Source organism: Hesperophylax consimilis, chromosome 7, assembly GCF_061612785.1.
Source record: "Hesperophylax consimilis isolate HC1 chromosome 7, BYU_Hcon_1.0, whole genome shotgun sequence".
NCBI lineage: Eukaryota > Metazoa > Arthropoda > Insecta > Trichoptera > Limnephilidae > Hesperophylax > Hesperophylax consimilis.
In genome coordinates this window covers 13,275,107-13,295,308 of record NC_142842.1, presented here as the reverse complement: position 1 = coordinate 13,295,308, position 20,202 = coordinate 13,275,107, and the positions used below count along the sequence as shown (strand labels likewise).

Below are 20,202 nucleotides of genomic sequence, written 5' to 3'. Positions count from 1 at the left end.
ATCACAAGCAAACCCCTGGTATTTTTTTTTGAAAAACAACCAGCCACACACTCAGACAATTCTTTTTCTTCTCACAAAGTCTAAATCAACTTCCACAAAATGAATCCTCAAAACAACACCTTAGGCATAATAGCCAACATCTGCTCTCAAAGTACTCAAAGTTTAGAAAAGGAATTAAAAGACAGGAATATTTCTCCTTTCAACAAAACCAAAAACGTCCTGATTAAGTACGCAACATTCTACAACAGGAAATATATTAGGAGACTGCAATTTCAACCCGGCAGTATAATTGCTGACACAAACAGACACAATTTACGCAGGAAACATGTTACCTTTAAGGAAAACGACACAGTTTGGAGACGCAACAACACACTTTCACAAGGTGCTTTGTACTTCTCTGCAAAACTAGCTCCTCGCTTTGTTAAAGCAAAAGTGCTGAGAAAAATCTCAGATGTAGTGTATACCCTATCAGACGCCTCTGGTAAACACATCGGTAACTACCATGTGAAAGATATTGTCAAACTAGGAAGCGTGGACACAATAGACACCACCTTCACTAGGTCACACACACATAGCTAACAAACTTTTGGCTCTACCTTTGTCCCACGAGATTTGGCCCTCGTGCAGACAAACAGCATGTCTTATCGCGTTAGTTTCATATAAAAACTCGCATTTCGACCTCTGCAAGGTAACCTTCTCATTTTTTCTAAAAACACAGAAGTGTCAACTGTGGCTTTTAATCATTTCTCACCCATACATGCACTACTATGCTCTTTTGTATAAACCTTTTGTTATTTTTGTTTCTTTGTCACACCTCACCGTGTAATGTATATAAATTGTACTCATATTTTGTACATATTCTTCTCTGGAACTGATCATTCCAGTCAAGAGACTTTTTCCACCTCCAAAACGATTGATGCTCCCGGAGTCATGACCCTGGACATCAGTTGTCAGTCGTCACCATTCTGACACTTACGACACTAAATATATAACTATTTTTTGTCTTAACTACCACAAAAAGTCACGTACAACATTATATGTAAATGTTTTTTTTAATTCTCTCATGTTCTTTGTTTTTCACATTGTTTTTTCACATTGTTCTTTCACATTTGTTCGTCACATTTGTTCCATTGGGCTCCATCGTACATAAAACAATGACCCTTTGCAACATACACCCAATTGAGGTGAATTTTCTACCCCTGTAACTTGTAATCATAATGCGTGTGTAAATTCCAGTTTGGTATCGTCATTTGATTCATGTTTACAAAGGTGTAACAAATAAAAGTTACAATTACCTTTTTTTAAAGTTTTTTCAGTTTTGTCTAAAAAAATTGAATGGCGCTCAATATTCCCATTTGCTCTAATTTGTTGTTTTTTCAGAATTTGATATTGACACGTCAATTCTGAAAAAGGTTGTTGTAAAGAAGAACAAACGCCGCTTTGTCCTCCTCATCAATAACAATAACACCTTTCGGTCACATTGAGTATGTAAAATCTTAAGATCTCAACTTTCTGACCCCAATTTGTTATATTATGTACTATATTTTGACTTAAATGACATTAATTTGCCTTGTCAAATACACCGAGCCAGGTCACTTATATTAAGTCATCCTGTGTCTCTAGGTGCCTCTTGTATCTACTTGTAACATAAAGTTCACAACATTCGTGTTTGTGGCAATTTTGGCAACACCAAGTGTGTTCCCCGTTTTGTGTTTGGTCATTTTAAGTAAGTAAAACCCTAAAAGGTCTTAAATAAACCACTACAAACCTTTTTGTAAGCAAAGAGTGAGTAAAACCGAGTAGGTCTCTTTTGCTATATGTATGTCTTGTCTAAGACATCCTTATAGGCATATGTTTTGTATTATTGCCAACTTAAAGCATAAACCCAACCAAAGGTTATGCCATCTCAACATTTTGTAAGCAAAGAGTTAGTAAAACCAAATAGGTCTCTTCTGCTATACTGTGTGTCTCGCGTAAGACATCTTTAGGCATATGTCTCGTATTATTGCCAACTAAACGCATAAACCCAACCAAAGGTTATGCCATCGTCTTTTTGATAATACCAATAGCCACTACTTGATTGTTTTTGACATTGTGTATGTATCTTTTTTCCGGTATTGAAATGGTACTTTTTTTATTATTGAACGTTGATATGTTATTTTCATGATACATGAGAATGTTACAATATCCACCATGAGACGAGGGATCGTTATAAAATCTAACGCTATACATGAGAATGTTATAATATCTACCGTGATACGAGAAGTTCGTTATAATTACTTTTATACTGGCTTACATATACTGTGGCCAAACAGATAATTTGTTCCATAAATGGTTATAAATATCTATGTTGTACCGTCCTTTCAATACTAGGGTTCTTTCGTAATTCGTTCAATTTCTACATGAGACGTGGAAACGTTATAATATTTACCATGATTCGTGCGAACGATACAATATCTTGTTGTTGTTTTCTTTAAATAAGTTGACACTATGTACTTGTTCTACCAGACGTAGATCATTTTACCCTGACTTGTCGCCCTTAATTGGGACCCTTTTGTATTACTCATGACACTGAGGGAAATGTCCTTCACTGTAGTGAGAAATTTTTTTGTTCTCTTCAAACAAACATGAAGCTGTGCATTCAGCAATTTTTTACGCTAACTGATACCTGTGGACTTCTTGTCAAGCGGACCCAAGAACCATCCACTATCCATTGACCATGGACTAGCCATCAGCTTCACTGTTGGTTATGAGGTATCGTGTCGTGGGAGTTAATTGAGACAGTGACACAAAACCACCTAACTCGTTGTCTGGGAGACGAATAAGAAAAACTCCCAGGTTTGTGAAGCTTGAGCAAGGGTCTGTCATGTTCTCACAAACTGTAGAAGATTAAAAACGACCCCTAATCTTTCACCAAATACACGTGAAAGATTAGATTGTTATTACTGTGTATTCTCCTTTCACCTTTTCATCAAATTCATGTATATGTGTAAAGAGTTAGGAAATTTGCTGGTTGATATATTTCGTCCTCACATGGAGATCGAATTGAGAATTAGCTCAGTCACCATCAATTTTCGCTACTCAAACCCTCCATCCTTCACCCTTCCATCAAACTCATGTATATTTGTAAAGAGCTAAGAAATCTGCTGGTTGACCACATTTCGTTCTCTGAAAGAGATCGAACGGAGAATTAGCTCCATCACCAGCAGACCTTCTCGCTCAACGCCATTTTTTCCTCATCCCTCATTATTCTTGAGGTTGATTTCATGAATCTGGAAGGTGTACCCTACGCACATAGCGTATCGTCTGTCTTTAAGACAATCTTTATCCATGAAATTTGCTTCAAATATTTCCTTTTCACCCCATTCCTAGGTAATCAACAAATTTCTTGTAATTTTGAAAGTCGTAAGTTGTTATCGCTCAAGCGCTAACACCGGCCATGGAAGGCCAACTTCTTTCAGAAACTTGGTGTTACTACGGCACAACCACCTACCTACCTTGTAAATCAAATAGGTAACCTCACGCCAGTCGTGATAGTCTTTTTGTCTCCCCAATCTCGGGATACTCATGGTATAGTCAGCATAATAGATCTCTCTCTACTCTCTCCTCTCTAACCAACAACGTTTTTTATCTTTTTGTCTTTTCTCTTGAACACAATTTGTTTCTCTCCAAACGTTTTTTCATCATTGGTCTACCAGGCAGGTAAACTTCAAGAATTTTGACTATAATAATAACCTGTCCCCGGATTAAAAAGAAGACCAGCAGCCCTCCTCATCACCTGCAAGCTGAGCTTCACTTCTTTGCCGCCTTCACTTCCATCACTCACTTCTCTCCAATCTCTGCGTACCAAAAACACCCGACCGCACCCAAATTAGGTGTGAGTCGTGCGTGCAGTAGCAAATCAAGTTGTCTCATCATTCAAACCACATTCAAAAGAACCAACCTCAGAGCATGCCAGCTCAAGGTTAGTTATGTTCCTGCAATCAACTACCTGCCGTTGTGCAATCAACTATTTGCCGTTTGAGCAACAACCACTTGCCGTTGTGCAATCAACTATTTGCCGTTGTGCAATCAACCACTTGCCATTGTGCAATCAACTACTTGCCATTGTGCAATCAACCACCTGCCGGTTGTACAAATCAACCACTTGCCATTGTGCAATCAACTACTTGCCATTGTGCAATCAACCACCTGCCGTTTGTACAAATCAACCACTTGCCATTGTGCAATCAACTACTTGCCATTGTGCAATCAACCACCTGCCGTTTGTACAAATCAACCACTTGCCATTGTGCAATCAACTACTTGCCATTTGTACAAATCAACTACTTGCCGTCGTACAATCAACTACGGGCCATTGTACAAATCAACCACTTGCCGATGCGCAAACTCAACATAATAGCCATCACACGCATCAATCATCAATCTACTCACTGGTATTACTCCATGTCTTTACCAACTTCACTTCACCTTGACAACCACTGCCCCACCACATCAGCATAATGGAATTCACGCTGGTACAACATCAGAACCCGGATACTTCTGGCCCTCAGCATCACCATCTCTCAACCACAACCAAGAAGCACAGTTCAATTTCTATGGCCCTAGTGATACTTGAGTGCAATCTCAAATGGGTCAAGTTACAGTGAAAGTGTAACTTTAATAACTTCAGTGAAATTACGTCTACTTGGTACTCAACGAACACTACGCTCTTCAAACTTAGCTTACAGACCAATGAAATTTTAGAGTCAGGTTGTTGTCTTTTCATCACTGCATAACTTGTATGTTGTTCTTGTCATCTCTGCATAACCTTGTATGTTTGTCTTTTCATCACTGCATAACCTTGTATGTTTGTCTTTTCATCACTGCATAACTTGTATGTTGTTCTTGTCATCTCTGCATAACCTTGTATGTTGTTCTTGTCATCACTGCATAACCTTGTATTTTGTCTTTTCACCATTGCATAACCATATTTTTTTTTTCTCTTTGTTTTTTTGCAAATCAACACTGTTTTTTTTCTCTCTCTACTCACCTCACGACAAGATGAAGAGGATTTTTAGTGCCTAAAGCTTCATTACCACGTCGCCTTTTACTGGCGGAGGGGGAATGTGTTACGTAATACAAGTTACCCTATAAAAAGGATGCACACTAGCCCCAATTTCCCCTCACTAGTTGCGACACACGCGACCAGATGGTCGAAATACGTGATCGACTTGGACCACCCACACTGCTCGCGGTCAACACGGGCGGCCCTAAGCGCGCTTCGGCAGTGCAAATCCGACCTTGGTCTTAGCAACACGGTCGCTCACGATGGCGAAAACCCCTCGCGGGCATGGCTTGCATGATTACGCAATAACGGACGCGATCTCGTTCCAGTTTAACTAGATACATTTCGCCATCAAACTAGCAGTCATGTTTATTATCTCGGTTCGAACTAAACTCAATGGAGTCCCGTTCTCGTGTAAAATCCCGAGTGCATATTACCACACCATCAGTACCGCTGCCTTTTAAGCGCGGGAAACCTGGGTCAACATGATGTACCACATCTCAAGGCGAATCGTAAGCTTTCAACCTTCCCCCCTTTTCTTGTGTTCAATTCTCGTAAATTCATGTAGAATCCACGCTTTATCTGGTCGTCACAAATTAGTAGAGAGAGTTAGTAGGGAGATCTATGTCAACCTGTATTTCTCGAGACAATTAATATACCTTGTGCCTTACTACCCATGTGTTATTATTGTGTGATAAACCTGCCTTTTGACCTCCTAACCGATGGACGAGCCTGATGACCAAAGAAGCTGCCCGCCCCTGATAGTACACGAGCCTCATCTCTCTACCATTTTATCTGAGCTTAGCCAATTTAATAACCAGGTTCGATTCCCGGTTTAACCAATACTTAGCAATATACATCATAAGATAGGCCTATTCAATATTATAGCGGCATCCTTTCAGCTGTACCAATTTTCCGCTTCTAAATAGCCTCACATCATTTCGTTACCATAATTAAAATCAAAACTTCGCGGCTGGGATTGAAATTCACAAGAGCTATCGAAACAAACAATATTTTACAAATGTAGTGATTTTTTTGGGGGTACTATACCATGTTGTGCTACCTCCTTCCTTAGCCAAAGTTTCCATTATCAGGACACACGTTGGTTAAAAAAGAAGATGGCGCAACACGGCATAATACACGAAAAATAAATCTCAAATCATAATATTTTACAACCTCTAAGAGCAATATCGATCCGGTATGCAGAATTTTTTTTAAGCAATATTTATTAGTTTCTGGGGCATTCCAGAAACTCCGGGGATGGAGACTGTCGATTTACTGGCGTAAAAAATGCTGAAACTATAATTGCATTTCTACGGAAGATAGGTCACAATCTCAACCGTAAGCACCTGACATAGGTAGTTGTAACATTAAAATCGGGGACAATTTTCTGAGTATATTCTGATACCTTATCAAATTATCAAAATGTGACAAAGGGATTCTAGGATAAGGTAACCCCAGAATTCAATCCCAACAAACCAACTTAAGTTTACAGAACTTAATACACAATCAATGTACGACTACCATGAGCACCATGATAAGGGCGAAATACAATAAATTGTACCTAATACTCGTATGTTAAAGAAAGTTCAATTAAAATATACTATTTTTTTCCCAGTCCCAACCACTCTCAACCGTCTGGAGCCAGTAAGACTACGTCATCCACAATTAGAGTATGTTGTGAGGCTGAAGGTTGTGGATAGGGGAAAGAGATGGCGAAAAGGAAGTGGAAGGAAGTGAAAGGTCTGGTACCAGGGCTATACTGAGAGTATCTTGCACTATAAGTATACTATATATTACTTTAAAGGAATAAATTGTGATATAACACAAATTAATAAAATAAAATTTACCAGTGCACACCGGAATAAAACTTTAATCCATTCATATCTTTATATATAATAAAATCCATTGAGGGATGCTTTTCTGTTTTAAAATTACACCTTCTGTTGTGTTTACTTAAACAAGCCTACATACATAATATATGTATATATATTTATTAATTTAAACGCCCTGATGGGCTTTTGTATGATTGATAGTTTACACGATTTACTGCATAATACAGTTACAACAGAAGGTTTTTATTTTTAAAATAACAACTACAAAATAAATAACCAAAAACTTAAAAAACGAACATAATACATGCTACATATAAGTGCAGACGACTTACAAACAATATAAATTAATATAACAGGTTGATTATACGTATTTTACAAGAGAATACAAGTAATTTACAATAAGAAGTAATTGAAAAATAAATATAATCGCTCCTACGCGTTACTTCTAAGTAAAATTTTGTGCTGCACACTTTCAATTTTTCTTAAATGAATTTGATAGTATGGATACCACACAATTGAATTGTATTCTAGCAAGCTGCGTATTGGCGACAAATATACGATTTTAATAACTTCCAATGAATCGAACTCTTTGATAGTTCTGGTTATAAATCCCACTGTCTTCACCCCTTTATTAGTTACTTGTTGTATATGACTTACAAAGTTTTATTTGGGTGTTAAACATAACTCCAAGATTCTTAATTTCGTTGACTTTTTCAAAGATTTTGTTGTTAATAGCGTAGTCAAATGATTCGACAAAATTACATTTATCAACGTTAAGTTATTAGCGATATACCAATTGTGTACTTTGTCGGTGTTTGACTGTAAGATTAGGCAGTAGCTAATATTGGATATTTCTTTGTATAATTTGATGTCTTCGGCAAAAAGGAGAAATTCTACATCGTCGAAACTATTTATGACACCTATGATATCATTTATGAATATAAGGAATAGAATGGGGACAAGATGGCTTCCTTGCGGTAGACCACTAGTTGCATAAAATAACTTTTATTTAGAATATTTAATTTTGACGAATAGGATTCTGTTGACAAGTAACTCGTGAACCAATCCAACAACTTGGTTCACAGCCCTAATGCATAGTAAGTAATAACTTATGGGATACTTTGTCGAAAGCTTTTGTAAAGTCTGTATAGGTACTGTCAACTTGTTTTTTGTTGGTAAAAGATTCCGTAATATAGTTATGTTAAAGTTATAGGTTAGTAGCAGTTGACCTGCAAGTAACGAATCCGTGTTGGTTTTTATCTATTACTCTTGATAAATTAATTCGAGAACAAGGGATTCAATTTTTTATGTGGGCTGATTGTATGCATATTGTGTCATCACCTTTTTCAAAAATAGGGGTAGCAAAAACTAGATTTCTGACGGGTCGGAAAATGTCCACAAGAAAGTAAGTGGTTAAATAATAAGGCAAGTCAACCTTTTACTGATATTGCAGATGCGCATTGTTCTAGAAAAATTGACGGGATGTTATCATAACATTGAAAATAATGTTATGATAACATCCACATATTTATGAGCCTATATTAAAGACATAAATATTAACTGGTAACATTTACTGTCGTCATAAAATATGAATAATATACTTAATTGAAATAAAAATTGATCCTGATTTATTTTGAAATAAATTATAATTTGAAAATTGTATATAATCTATACTGCTCGTAACTGTGAACATTGTCTAGTAAATAAAAGTTTAATTTTCGTAAATAAAACATGGTTAAATCGTTACAAACTGAATAAGAGAAGATTACAAAAAATAAGTTGTGTGTTTTTAATGTAAATATTTTCGAATATTCAGCGCTTCCAATCGAGCTCTAATTAAAAGCAACTTTTAATAGAATTTTATTGTAAAACATTTCCAGTGGAAGAGCGAGTCGCTTTTTTTAAGGTTCGGAGACAAGGGTTATAGCGTCGGCGGGCAGAAGCATGGTCTGTGGGTGGAATAGAGGGTAGAGGATGGGTGGACCAGTAGCCGGTGGAGGGTGGGAAGACCAAGTTTCGAGGTCCATGAATATTGGTGGTTCGTTTCTGGTATCAACCCCCTTTTTTGGCATTCCTCAATAATGAAGTTAAGAGATTAGATGTTAAAATTTAACAAAGCTATAATCATATTCAAATCAAACGACTTAATTGCAAAATGATATTAAACAATAATAAATTATTATAAGCAATAATTAGTCGCCTGTAATATCAATACGAATTGAAAATATCTCCCGAGTAAAAATAAATGCCGCCGACGGGAATTGAACCCGCGCCTTCTGATGTCTGGTCAGACGCTCTGAACCACTGAGCCACGTCGGCCTATTTCCAACCCGCCAAATATTTCAATATGTACTAGTACTCCAATCAACAATTACTGATTATTATATATGTACCTATTTTTATGTTTTTTTTGTTTGAAATACTAGTACATATTGAATTGTATTTTTACTAGGGAGATAATTTCAATTTGTATTGATATTACAGGCGACTAATTATTGCTTATAATAATTTATTATTGTTTTATGTCATTTTGCAATTTAGTCGTTTGATTTGAATTTGATTGTAGCTTTGTTCAATTTTTACACCTAATCTCTTAACTTTATTATTGAGATACTTCATTATGTGATAATAATAAATTATTATTCCTTTATTTAAAAAAAAATAATAAAACGACAATGTTTTAAAAAATCCACGTTTGACGGTCAGCACCCAAAAATACACTCCAAACATTTTCCTACTAACTAACTTTCCAACTAACCGTATAGAATTTACAGATAAATTATTTTTAGTATTGCTTGAGTTATCACTGTTAGCAGACTACAAAGTGATGTTTAAGGCCATTATTGTTGAGTGCTGACCCCAAAAATGTCATGCTTTATTTCTATTCTGTGTTTTGTACGATACGATCATTTATTCACGTGTGGTATTTTGGTGTTCACTTTGTAAGAAAAATGGAAAATTTTATAGAACACAATTTGAAACGGGGCTTTTTATAGGGTTTATAAAACTTTATTGACTTTCCGCTTAGTAATGAAGGATGTTTAAATGATCGATCGTAGAAATCAGGCTAATCTCTTCCGAACGGATTTGGGAGGAACAGACGGCATAGCTGTGGCGTGGCTGAATTAATATACCGTTTTATTTCCACAGTAGGAAGGTACGTGTAGAATTTAGATAGGAAAATCATATTTTCGAAAAAGGACACAGATCCTTGTCTTAATACCAACGTTAATTCACGTTATGGGTATGTAAAAAAGCAAAAATGTAACATGTTGCTCGCAAATGGTTTGAAATAACGTCGTTACAGTCATTATTATACTTCTTGGTGAAACAAAAGCAAGAAGAAAAGGCAAAGAGGCGCAGAGATGAGTATTTCGGAATAGAAATCACGTACGAGGCATAAAAGTCGCAGGAACCATTAAACGAAACAAAGAACAGTAGTTGCAAGCAGGCAGTAGACCCTTACGGATCCGTGCCTTCAAATTAAGTACTAGAGGCTTTCAGTGGCGCCTAAAAGATCTAGAACCCTCTGTTTGCCGTGTGTATATATATTTACTCTCTTTTTATTCTGGAATCGAATGGTGGAAAGGTTGTGTGACACCGTCTGGATAAGCAAATAATGGAATTTCAATGTGGCATGCCTGCTCTGCACTCTCGTACAATATTGTATTTGGCTTTTTTGAGCCCGAGTGTAACTCCCTCCACTATCATTTTGTGCAGTGTGTGCTTGTATTATAGTCTATTACGTTTAATTCTCAGCCCTAAACTAGGACACAAAAAACCAACATGGGTTCGAGCGCCGACGAGATGAGAGAAGAAACGGCGAGACGATGTGAACGTATCTATTTACGATTTTCTCATGCTCGCCCCCGTCAGGTGGTCAAACCAAGAGTGTAGAGCTTGCATAAAGAATTGCTTTTACCTTTCCGGGATATCTATAGATCTTCAACAACATATTTCGTAAAAATTATACAAATTAAAAGCTTCGACCCGACTCCTCCTGGGAGAGTACAATAAAGTTATTTGAACAAACATAAAGAGCCAGACCTCTCTTCTAAAATCTCGGAAGGTTGCCACCTCATATTCCACTTTACATACCTGTATATATCTGTGCCTTGGAGGTAATAGTACTATTCATACACGTGAATATATATAAGAAGATGCGATTACATTATACTGATGCTGGGCTAAAAAGCGTGCACTCAGTTTTGCAATAGGAACAGGTTAAAAAATATTGAAAAGCTTGGGCGTGAAATGCTACGGAAAACCTTGTTTTATTTTATCAGATAGCCAGCCACCTCAGATGTTCGTATTTTATCGCGTCACGATTTTTAATATGGCTGCGACCCCATTCACTTGTCATTTCCAGGAGAAACTGAGGCAGCCTCATTTTTGTACAAAGAATGTGGACTGAGACATTTTATGAAAGCACTATTTTGTGTCAAATGTTTGAATGGATAATAATTAATAGCCAAATGATTTTAAGATTTATTTTAAGCCGAAAACCCTTTGTAAACAATTTTTTAAAAAAAGGTATTCGAAAAACTCTTTTTAAGGTCCATCTACTCGCAGCGACTAAACTTGTATGCGCAATAGTCGCAATCATTTGAAGTATTATGTTATATTACGCAAGTCATTTGCACATTACACAGTTTTGCTGTCTTAACGTATTTGCTTACGTTAGAACAAATTTAATTTGCGAAAGTTAACGTTCGTGCAAGTCGTCTTAACGTATATGCTTACTTATGCAATACAATAGTTTGTGTAAGTAATATTGTGCATGTGGATGGACCTTAAGCCAATTTACGAAAAAAAAAATGTTTGCCTAATTTTTTTATTTACTTTTACTTCAAAGTTTCATTTGTTTTGTAATATTATAATTAAGTTAATGTAAATGTTATGATACAAAAAGGAGTTCCTGTTTCATATTCAAATTACTTTCCCTGGTGAATACATAATGTATGTATAAAATTAATCCAATTTCCTTTGTGTGTATTATATATTGTAGAAATCTAAAGCCCTATACAGTTACATAGTTAAACGGATACGTTTTATAAATGCAAATTTAACCAACCCATTTAATGTTAACAAACTATTGTCATAATTAACCCCAATTCAAACTTAAGGGTTCGTAAATTGATAACTTTATGACGCTACGATAAAAACGACATAGTACCCATAGAAAACTTGGGAAGTAGGATTAAATTCAAACTTATTTTGTAAAGTAGAACAGCATGGTGTCATATTAATTAAATGCTTCACTTTGTAGTTCCATTTTCCCTCGGGACAGACACAAAGAAGTTTAGTTATTAAAAATGCAATGAGACATGATCAATGGTAAGACAACAGTTTTTTGCCATACCAACAATTTGTTAACTGAAGAGTGTTATGGGCGGTGTTAACAAAAGTGTTAAAATGTTTAATACCCTCGAATTAATTAAGCCACGTTTAATATTAAATCAAATACCAGTCTTCTGACTCGTCAAAACAGAAATGTTAATTGTTCATTCAATCTAAAAACAAGATCTGCTATAGCTTTCGCAGACAAAGTTACTGTAAACAACACTGACGAGTGTAATTATTATGTATTTCAGGTTCTGAAATGCCAGATTGATATTTCAAATTTCGCAACAGACTTCAAATTAGAGATATTGGAACAAACCAACTTGCGTGGATCACGGGAAGTAATTTAACAATCAACGAATCTGACAGTATACAGGCAACTGGTATTTTAATATCACCATTCGGTCCTCGAAAATAAAATCTGCTTGCGACTTACTAGTCCTTTTCACAATTGCGCGCAAAAACTGGCTGCTTAAAAAACTGTACTACCTCAAAACGGGTAAACGAAAGTTCAGACTTGACAAAGACATTTTTACAAATGTGTTAATAATTTACCCACCTCGCTCAATCACTCGCCGCGCCAGGCGATTTGTTCAAGAAGTAACATTCAGATTCTCCGCAGTCTCACAATGGACAGCGCTGCAAACCTGTACTTTACTTTAGCGAACTTTTCTGCGCAAGACCTGGTTATGACAATGTGCGCTATTCGGTAGTCGTTGTATGTCGTAGTTAATTCAAAGACATCTCGATTCACGAACCCTCCAGGTGTTATTATACCCAGATTTTACGTTAGGCCAAGACTATTCATTTGAATGTTTGTGAATTTCACATTGGAAAACTGAAGAGAAATGAATAAACGTTTCTCAGAGTAAAGCGGTAGAGAATTTGAACAGTTAAAGAAGACACGAATAATAACTTTGGTGGAGTAAATAAATAATGCTGCCACTTACCAGTTAGGAAACTAAGCCTTCTCATGGCTGGAAACGGGTGGTTTCCGGAAGTATCTAGCAAGTCCAACTGGTATATTTCCCCTCTTATTCTGTACAGCTTTCTGTGGAAATCCTCGATGGTAGGGGTGTAGCTATCTTCGAACTTGGCACCGAGAAATCTGGCAACAAGTGACGTCTTTCCCACGCGGGAAGACCTGAAAATTAAGAAATAACACTTTGTTAAAATAACGAAAAATGGACAACAGCCAAGACATTAAATTATTTGAAAAACAACGGATGGAGATTTAAGTGAGCACTTTAATTTTGTGTAAACAGTGCCCGGGTTCATCGGGTGAGATATGTTCAGGATGTATCTGTCCACCAGATGCGTGGTATGTCAGATCCAGAGAGGCTGCGCCGCACTGGGAGGGATATATTCATACGTTCGTAACTCCTGGACACACTGACCCTAGATTCCTACCCCACCTCATACATTTTTTTCCTTCCCAGAACTTCATCTCCTTTGTTTCCTTAAAAAAAAACCCTCCAGACAGCATCCCAAAAGATGACATAGGCTCTGAGGGATATTATTTTCCTCAGGGCCTTCTGCGTGGGGTTGATATAAAAAAAGATAATATGAATGAAAACATAAAAACGTGTTCTGAAGCGTAGGTTGAGATGCACATTTCAATAAAAAAATATTAAACTTTTTTATTTTAAATGGAACCGAGAACTTACCTAAATTATTTATTTAACGTAACAGAATAACCTCCATTTTTCTCACGTCTTAAAGTAGTTAAATGTGTTTAAAATTTTGTTTTTATAATAACGTCATGTTTCAAAATTCAAGGGCGCGTTCCTGAAATTTTTAGTGATTTACTGCAAATTGAACTGCGGGTTCTAAAACGTGTTTTACCAGGATCAATTTGCAATTCTTTATTATGGAAAAATAATTACGCATTTTTGTGCGAAAACAGCTTTGTGTGATCGCTTAATCACATTGCGGAAAGGTTGCCAGGAAATTTTAAATAGATTATTAATGTTACATTGCGTTACAAGACTAAAACTGAAAGCTGAATGGAAATAATAAGGCTGTAGTTGAATGGGCAAGAATAGATACATCTGGTGGAGAAATAAATATAATGTTCATCTTTTGAATTTGAATATAATAGTTGATGAGTAAAAAAAATGACAAAGAATTATCCTGATATTTGTAATTAAACACATAAGGTAATATGCTTTAAGGGTTTTGATTTTTAATTGAAGAGTTTTCGGTGTCCTTAAAATTTATACGAGCCTTTTATCTTTCTTTTGCTAAAAAGTTTCTATAATTTTTTCATATGGTTTTGTTTTGTTGACTGCAATAATAAAAAATGTTTTTAAACTAATACTCACTTACTTCCATAAACAAATTACACTTATTGAATAATTTTCGCAGTAACCAAATATTCATTTACTTAATTGTAAATGCCCAAAGGGTTTTTACGTAATATATATTGTTAGTATAACTTCGAGCGGTGCGAGAGGGAGAGGCATGGAGAATCCGCCACAATAAGGAGCTATATGACATCTACCAAGCTCCCAGACTCTCTACTCATTTACGGCTCCAAAGACTAAGATGGGCCGGACATGTGCACCGAATGCCAAGCACACGTGTACCAAAGAAGGTTCTAACAGGACACCCGGGAGGCAAACGAAAGGCGGGCAGACCTAGGCTGAGATGGGAGGACGATGTCAGGAAAGATGCCAGAGGACTACTCCATGTTGCAGATTGGAAGACGACGGTCGAGGACAGAGGGCGGTGGAGGCTCATGTTAAAGGAGGCCAAGGCTCGAAATGGGCTGTAGCGCCATTGAAGAAGAAGAAGAAGAAGTATAACTTCAAAATAAGAAATAATTTTGAACAAGAAAAAGAAATAGTAAAATTATTTTTAATGTTAAACTAATTATTTTTAATGTTAATGTTATGTTTATAAAATAAAATTTTTATGCTTACCACAGGGGATAACAAATTATTATAAGCATTAATGATTAGCCTGAAACACCCATACAAATTGAAAAAATCTTCCGAAAAAAAAAAATTCGTCTCGTCTTTATTTGTATGAGTGTTTCGGCTAATAATTATCGATTATAATAAATCATCAAAATAAAATTATAATTATTATTTTATTAGCAATAATTATTAGCCTGAAACACTCATCCACATTTAAAAATCTCCTGATAAAAGATACATAACGCCAACGGGACGTTAAAATCTATCTAAAAAATCTATCTAAAAGTCTATCTAAAAAATGTATCTTCAATGTGGATGAGTGTTTCAGGTGAATAATTATTGCTTGTAAAATAATTGTTACCCTTTGTGCTATGCATAAAAAATCTTGTCTTAAACATTATTTACCAAAAAAAAAATAATAAAATTATAATAGATTAAAAAAATACATGCATGAAATAAAAATACAATAAACAAAATTGAATAATACAGTGATATTTACAAAGGGACAACAGAAGCTTTAATAATAGGGTTGGAATAAGTATTTAATGCGATCCCAAAAATTCACATTAAACACGTAATAAGGCAAACCTGAACTTTCAGAAACAAAATGCCAAGCATCAAAGTTCGAAAAATGATGGTTCTGAAATCTAATCATTCTCTCTAGTGACATTATGATTGGTAAGTTAGTTCTGCCTATAGAGAAATGCAAAGCATATGAAGACGACCTTTGATGAAGTTTTCTGGGACATTTAAACCTTGCTACTACGTTCCAAAACATTTTGAGGTAGGAATTTTGTCAAATTAACTTGTAATTTTCTGTAGGCACTGATGCAATATTTCTCTATGCATTAGTACAATAGTTCTGGCGTTACCAAAGAATTGTGAAGGTTAAAACGAAGGAATCCTTTGCTTTAACGCATATCGCATAACGCAAATTAAAGCACGTAGACACATTGTACCTGTAGGCAAACAACGCAATGTGATAGTATTATTATGTTAATGGCTGTATAGTTTAGGGTTATTGTAAACGGAAGTGACGCCGCAGCGGGTTTTTATCTACTATCTACCAATAATTATCAGAAATAATTTATTGTATTCATACAAACAAATTCTTTCTACTTTGCAAAATGTTGCATTGTGTGCACTAGTAGCTACTACCTTATTTGCAAAAGTTACAATACTTTAATTTTTTTTTTATAAATTTGCCGGTAACCCGGGCGTTTATTGACATCAATATTTGTTTACAAATTATGTGCGCTACCCGACTCACTAGACAATATCTGTTCTGAGCCGGGAAAAATCTTGTCTAAATTGAAATCGTACTTCTTCTTATTTCATATAGCGGGGGTTCAGAGGGGGGCTTCCAGGTCTGCGAGCAAGTCTGGGGCCTCAGCAGTCGCCCTATGGATCCTACATGTATTCCGCCGCGGAAAGAACAGAGCAAGAATTCGTTCACTACATGTTCCGTGAACACCGGTTTAATTGAAATAGTTTGTTTATTTTTTAAATAAGTATCTATTCTCGTACATACTTTTTACTTATGTTTACAGTTTACATAGATAATGAAATACAAAAAAAAAGATCAGTAACTGTATGTAAATTGGTTAGTAGTAGTGTTTGTGAACACCTCACTAAGAGAACCTGTGCTGAGGTGTTCACATGTTTCATAGTGTTTTCTACCATCATAAGTAAAAACACAGCATTTTTACTCTTAAGAAGGATACTGTGGTTCCATCCAGTATTGTAAATTAGGTTAGTAGCAGTTAAAGTACATCATCATATTAATAAATATTCTACCAACAATATTGCCATTAAAAAATATTAAAAAATACTACCTAGCTCATGATGGATAAGAGATAAATTTGTGCAATTCCCAGGATTTTTTGTTGTTTGTTTTTGGGGTGTTATGCCGTGTTGCGCTAACTCCTTCTTTAGCCGACGTTTCGGACAGCGTTGCAGTGTCCATCATCAGGGCAGATCCGGACGGGCCCAGGCCACAAACAAATAAGCACAAACTCGACAGCCGAAATTTACACATCTTCGGATCTACCGGATCTGCCCTGATGATGGACACTGCAACGCTGTCCGAAACGTCGGCTAAAGAAGGAGTTAGCGCAACACGGCATAACACCCCAAAAACAAACAACAAAAATGCTTTTGGCCGTGAGAATCTAAAAACTTACAATTCCCAGGATGCCAGAACTTACCGATCGTGAGTTTTGCTTCTCTAGACATCAAACAGATTTCCGCATAATACTTTTTTTTTGTCGCCCCGAGAAACTAACATGTAAAATGGACATTAGAATAAAGACGGTCGTAGAATGTAGACATTGTAAAGTGAACAAGCATTTATACTGTGTGTCACGTTAAACACAATTGTGTCAATGTGTGTCTACGATGCTATGACACGACGCGAACGTTTCACAGCGGAACATCAAGCGGATCGTAGGTAGGCTGTTGCGTGTTCCGTGTATTGCCTATCACGCTACAACAGGGCGTGTTAAGTACCCTACGTTGTCCCTTGTACAGTCATGTACGGTGAATACGGTGGATACACTGTTTACTTAGAAACACGTTGTAATTACGCATTAAACTTTAATCAAAAGTAGCTTCGACGAAATTAAAAAGCATTAAATTAATGAAAAATTTTAGTAGAACTAATTTTAATTTGACCTTATTTTTTGTTCAGTCGTCATTGCGTTATGAGTGTTTTATTATAAATAATTTAACTGTTAACTGTAGCTGCGTCAAGTGCTAAAATTTTGCAGCCTTTTATTTAAAAAAAAACTGAGATGAGATGAAAAGCAAAATATGTTTCATCTCATCTGCTGAATCATTTCCATTTCAAAAGAAACGCAAAAGTTTTTTTCTTCAATAAAATATTAACGAAATATGGTAATAGACGGAAATAGTAACATAAATTAAATTAATGGTACATACTATAATTTGGTATATACGAGCCAATATAAACTAAAACTTTGAGTATTGGATGGGTTACTTAAGGCGATGCCATACGTAGTAATGCAAAATCATGTGTTTTTGGTTTGAAAATTTGGTCGCCTAGAAATGTTTCAGATGCTTTAATTAAATACTGATAGTAGAATACATCTTGGCCTTTAAAATAATCGAGTATTTTTTAGATAAATCTTTTTATAAGTCCAGAAAAAAATAATGTATAAGACCTATGAAAACTGCTTTAAAGTTCAAAATATCCTACTTACAAACACATTTTCGGTTATAATTTTATTGTATAATGTGGCAAATTAAGTTATTTATAAAATGATTGAAAAAAAATTAAATATTTATGCCTGAACATCCACAAAATAAAATAAAAGGCACTTTTTGGCGATGTTTTTTTCTTGCATGAATCAAAACAGGCGGATGATATTAAGCGGGAATTTAAACCGTATCGCCATCTAATGGGTTAATATTAAATCTAATGGGTTAATAAAGGGTTAATATTGATAGCGGCTCAATTTAAAATATTACCCGACGTAGTGCATCGCATTAAAATATATCGATGAAATCACTGATTAGAACTGTAACTATAACAATAAAATAAATGTTGGAATTATGCTCTGAAACCATTATCCTTGATAAATATTATTGAATTAAACCTTTTTTTATTACAAAACATAGACGAATCCACCAGACATTTTACAGACCGAAAAAAGAGAAATAAATGAAAAAACTTTTCTTTACAAAGCTGCCTTAATATTTATAGAATTGAATTCTTCTTTAAAAATTTTTGTTGAGTTGTATGAAAAGTTAAAAAAAATAATTATTTGGTGGTTAAATTAACAAGACTATTTATTATTTTTTTAATGATAAACTAATGTTTATAAAACAAGGTTTTATGCATAGCATAAAGGATAACAAATAATTATAAGCAATAATTAGTCGCCTGAAATATCAAAATAAATTGAAAATATCTCCCGAGTAAAAATAAATGTCGCCAAATGATTCAATACGTACTAGTACCTCAATCAACAATTACTCCTTAATATATTTTTTTCACCTGTAAACAACCAACTTTATTTTTGTAGGAAAGGCTTTGTTAGTACTAAATTTCTCACTAGATGGCGTCGAGACATATAATATCTTCATTTATTGGTGAAATATTTTTTGACTTGTCTGTTAAGACTGTTTATACTATTACTGCTATACCAGCCTAGTTTTTATACTTCCCCACCAAAAACTCTCGTTTTCATTCGATTATCGAGGTTTTTATTTTAAAAGTTTGAATAATCATGAGATTCATAATTATTTCTACACCCACTATAACTTTCTGATACGAAATCATTTGAAAATTGATCATTAAGGCTGCAAAGGAAATGGACAGGATATTGTATAATTTCCCCTTAAGAATAGTTGTCCACCATACGGAAATATTATGAAGCCGGTCTTCATATTATTATTTCATTGAAATGTTTCACAATCATTTTATAACGACCAGCTGACAAGGACAAAGCCTCTACAGCTTTCAGAAAAAGGGAGATCCTCCATTGTTGTTCTTAATTATTTTTTGTAATAATAAGACCGGAAACGTGATTGTTTTAATAAAACTTGAAATTAACTTGAACGTTTTCCACTGTTTTTTCTACTCATTTCTTTTATTCCGACGAGCGCCGAAGAGAAGAGGAAATTCAGTAATTGGACGGTAAATGCTGGAATATTTCATTCTGTTTAGACCTACTCCTTTTCACATATGAGTATTCTCTTTTGGTGGTAAGTTTGAATTATGCAGGTGGGATTCAGGGTTTATAGAAATGACTGCAAAAAACAACACTCAATGTGTGCTTATAGATAGAGCACACCATAAATAAGTGATATAATTTAAAATAAACCTAATTACATCGTCCACCCATCATCGAACATTGGATCCCCTAGACAAAAACCACATTAGCTCAACATCAATTCTGGTTTGTCGCCTTCAAAATGTTTAATACACTACACCGATATCAGGTCATCGATCAATAGTTGATCTCGATATGCTGTTGGTGTTCAGAGTTAGATATTTGAAAACATGTCTCCTTAGAACTGAATTTATCTCACT

At 35.3% G+C, this 20,202-nt stretch overlaps 1 protein-coding gene and 1 non-coding gene across 2 annotated transcripts in view; both read right to left on the bottom strand.

The window, feature by feature from the left end:
• Positions 1 to 20,202, bottom strand: part of LOC149422337 (GTP-binding protein Rhes) — a 205,888-nt gene that overhangs the window by 25,503 nt on the left and 160,183 nt on the right. The window contains exon 3 of the mRNA XM_089633733.1: positions 13,176 to 13,369. Coding sequence (XP_089489859.1) covers positions 13,176 to 13,369 — 194 coding nt within the window. The remainder of the gene's footprint in view (positions 1 to 13,175; positions 13,370 to 20,202) is intronic.
• Positions 9,129 to 9,201, bottom strand: TRNAS-AGA (transfer RNA serine (anticodon AGA)). Its single transcript has one exon. It is a non-coding gene; the product is annotated as a tRNA-Ser (tRNA).